General features: G+C 30.8%; 1 protein-coding gene across 1 annotated transcript in view; it reads left to right on the forward strand.

Annotated features, from left to right (window-relative positions):
• Positions 1 to 3016: 3016 nt before the first annotated feature.
• Positions 3017 to 4276, forward strand: part of LOC105121977 (uncharacterized protein At1g04910-like) — a 3973-nt gene continuing 2713 nt past the window's right edge. The window contains exon 1 of the mRNA XM_011020868.1: positions 3017 to 3792. Coding sequence (XP_011019170.1) covers positions 3220 to 3792 — 573 coding nt within the window. The 5' untranslated portion in view covers positions 3017 to 3219. The remainder of the gene's footprint in view (positions 3793 to 4276) is intronic.

A 4276-nucleotide genomic window follows, 5' to 3' on the forward strand; every position in this document is an offset into this window, starting at 1 on the left:
ATAAAATAACATGCTACAAGAAAGAATTGGTGAGAAAATAAAAAAATAAAAAATAATTAATTGGATACACAACAAAGCTTTATTCTTACAATATTTAGCATAGCTAGAAAATAACATGCTACAAGAAAGAATTGGTGAGAAAATAAAAAATAGTTAATTAGAGATACAATAAAATTTTATTTTTATAATATTTAGTATTGCTAGAAAACACCTGATGATATAATTGAATTATATCTGAAAAAAATATAATTAGTTAGAAATTAATTTAGAATTGATTATGATATTATTTAATGTTATTTCAAATATAGTTCAAGTTTTTATAATAATATTAAAGATTTTGAAATTGAAGTTCCAGTGTCTTTCTTTGTGAACTATTTATTTGCTTTCTTCCACTTTTTATTTCCTTGATTATTATATTTTGAATTTTATTTTTTGGCTATTAAATATTTATAAAATTTTAGGTTAATTTTTATTTAAATCAATTAATTTGTATAAAAATATATTTTAATTTTAATTAAAAAACTACTATTTATTGAAAACAGTGGTTATGTCCATAACTGTGTACAAAACGAATCTACATAGATACTGTCGTGTTTAAACTGCGTCATCTTCCTGATACTTTCCTAACCTACGTTCACATTTACCAAAAAGTGTAAATTTCAAAAAACAATCTGTTCCACGTGGGTTCTATGATTAAAACCCGTCATGGACCCACGACGGTGACCCATCAACAAATTGCCAGCGTTTTAACAAACAAGGATGAAATCCATCTAACGGCTATAAAGTGCCGGAGTATATATATTTATTAATTAAGTGCTTACCCGCAGGGAGGGGAGGGAGGCAGGCGCTGCAAAAGGGTGCAAGACTTAAAGAATGGCGCCACGTGTCAGTTTAATATCACGTGAAATGTCAAAGGAAAATACGATGCTCCGCGTAAAAGCAAAAGGTACAAGGAAAAAAACAGAGTCAGATAGAAAGGGAGTACAAATCTCGAGGAACGTTCAAATGTATCACCGTTTTGGCCGTAAGAGAATTCTCGTCCCAAAGAGGAGAAAAGGTACCTTTTGAAATGTCCTAACTGCCCCTTTTCCCTTTTACTTTTCGAGTACAATTACCGTTTTCAGTTACTATTCCTTTAGATTTTTAATTTCCTTTTACTTCATTCATACGGGTTTCATTAAAGCTAGGTGACCGGTAAAAGGTCATCTTAATATACGTGCGACTTTACTTTTCAACAATGGAATCAATAATTTTATTAAAAATATATATTTTAAAAAAGTATATTTTAAAAATATTAAAAATAAAAAGATTATAAATTTTAACTTGAAGAATTCGTAATGTATTTATAACTTATGAGAATATTATTTTTTTTAAGAAAAAAAATTAAAATATAATTTTACTCTTATAATATTTTGAGTTATATTTTATTTAAAATAATATATATTGAATTAATATAAAATACTGAGAAATTTATATAAGGTTATGAAAAAACCCTTAACATGTATTGAATCTAAATCCATTAAAAATAAAAAATAAATTTAGATATATTTTCTAAACTCAAATATAGTTCATGATGTGTGTTTAAGTCCAACAAAATACTAGAGTTATATTTTTTAAACTCAAATATAATTCATGACGTGTGTTTAAGTCCAACAAAATACTAGAGTATTCAACTTTTTGTTGGGCATTGGGTGCATGCAAGATGGGCATGCACCAAGATACAATACACCTAGATAGAAGTGTGTCATCTCAGGACATGCTCAAGTCCATGTACCTGTGTTTAGTATGGGCTCTAGCTATTGTGTTCAATTTTATACTTTTTTAGCTCTAATTATATATTGATCTTTAATTTAATAATTTAAGCCTAATGAGTGTTTTTAAAATCTATTTTGATGGAATTTTTTGAGTTTATTTTAAGATTTTTTGGATCAATTTTATTTGTATATATATCCATAAATAAAGAAACTTTTGTCTCCAAACTTGAAAAAAAAATAAAGTGATTGCTAGGCTTTTGTTTAATTTGAACGGAAGAGGTTTACCTGTTGGTTCATAAAATTTTCTTCTTCTTAACCTTCTAATTTTAAACATTAAAAGAATTTCTTAAGTTTTTATGAATGTAACATTTTATTATTTTTTTATGAAGCAGGGGTGTGCTTTTAAAATTATTAAAGATAAAATTAAAAAATTAAAAATAATAGAAAGTATTATTTCAATCAACAATACTTTGTGTTGTTTCCCTCCTCGATTAGTTGTTGTTAATAGTATAAGATAATTTACAGTGTGTGTAATGCATTTCCTATTTGGTTACTAATAGTAAATTCAGTGCAGTTACTTGAAGACAATGACTCCATTGTCTAAATCTTCATTTAAATTGCAATAAATATCCAACTTGAAGTAAATTTCTTCTCTTATAATTAGTTAATGCATTATTAGATTAATGGTACGTTCCAGTAATTTATCGCAGGAACAAGAGTCAATTTTCCTATTTAACTCATTTTTCTTCTTTATTTTCCTAAGAGTAAAGAGAACAGATATACTTTTGGAAATCCCTGAGCAATTTTGTTACCAAATCAACTCAAGTGACCAGCTGAAATCAACGGCTCAGATTACTTTCTAAATCCTTATGTAATAAATTGCACAGGCATCGAAAAAAAGAATAAATATCTCTTTAGTGCGTTCATGCATTATTAGAATTAACGGTAATTAAATGCATGGAAGAAATGGGTTCATTTTTCTTCTTTCTTTCTTCGGGAAGAACATATATTTAACTTTCGAAATACATTAAAAAAAAAACAAATAAATTGAAAAGTCATGATCACTTAGCTATAACAACATGATAACAATGTACCATAATTAATCCCATGAGGATTTAAACTAATTATGAGAAGATATTTATGCTGGTCAAGCTGGCTATGTATGGAGTTTACTAAAGAAGAAGAAAATCCAAGAGGTCAATTTGGTAACTTACTACGAGTGAAAAAAAAAAAAAAACCAATATATATTTGTGAAGGAGTCAGACGGTGGGGGAGAAGGAGAGGGCTAATAAAACACCCAAAAACCAGAAAAACGAAAGCGCACGCACCTCTGCTGTCCCTTACATTGCGGACTTCCTTCCCTAACTTCCTTCCCTCCCTCCCATCCCAACTACAAATCTCACGCACCAACAAAACGCAACTCTCCCTTCTCTGTGACATATTTTCTTCCTGAATCAAGACCACAATGTCGTCTGGAGGTCCCACCGCTACGTCCTCCACCAATGCCAGCCCAAGGAGCCACCCTGGTCCCACCACCACCAGACGACGGGTTGACGCCATCGCCGCAGACAGAACCTCTAACTTCTCCGACTTTAATCACGATTTCTCTGACGAAGAAGGCAGTCTTAGCGGCTCTTCCACTACTGGAGGGGCCCACCATTTTCACCATAACTACCATTGTCATAGCCATAGCCACCGCCACCATCCCTTGATAAAGTATCTTCTGCTTCGCAGGAAGTTTTTCTTTTTTGTCCCGGAGTCGTGGCTGCTTGGGGTGGAGGATTTGACGGCAACCATTTCACGTGGTTTGAGATCCGGAAGGAACATGGGTCGTAGGCTTTTTGGTGTTTTAATGTTAATGGCGGTTTTGTCGGTTTTTCTGAGGGTCTCGTTTTGGAGTCAAACGGAGAGAAATATTCATGAAAATAGTAATTTAGTTATTTTCAGACATTTTAAAGATGACTGGGCTAAGGCTCAACGTTCTATCATCGAACACCACCCTTCCATTTCCAGCCCCCTTTCCCACAAGCTTCCTCCTGTAAGTGACGTGATATTTTCCTTTCCCTTTTCATCTCTTTCCGTTTATTTGGTTCACGAGAAAAGAAATTAAAAAAAAAACCATAGCTTTTGCTTTTCTTTTTTCTTTTTAATTCATTTTCTTACGGATAGAATTTGAAGAATAATCAGTTGTGCCAAGTTTTTTTCCCCACCTTTTAGGGGTTGAATACCCGCAAAAGAAAAAAAAGGTGTTATGACTTGCAAGAAAATGGGTGGCAACCAATGTTAGGCTTGGACTTGTGCTTTAGTGTTGAAATTGAATACGTGGTAGTAACTGTTTTTTTAATTATTTTTTATTTATAAATATATTAAAATAATATTTTTTTATCTTTTAAAATTTATTTTTAACCTATCACATCAAAAAACATAAAATTTTTAATTTTAAACAAAAAAATTCAAAAAAAAAACCTGCATGTTTGTTTTTCATTAAAAAAAACTTTTCAAAATATTTTAATATTTTTATA

The sequence above is a fragment of the Populus euphratica genome, unplaced genomic scaffold (assembly GCF_000495115.2).
Source record: "Populus euphratica unplaced genomic scaffold, PopEup_1.0 scaffold46.1, whole genome shotgun sequence".
Taxonomy (NCBI): domain Eukaryota; kingdom Viridiplantae; phylum Streptophyta; class Magnoliopsida; order Malpighiales; family Salicaceae; genus Populus; species Populus euphratica.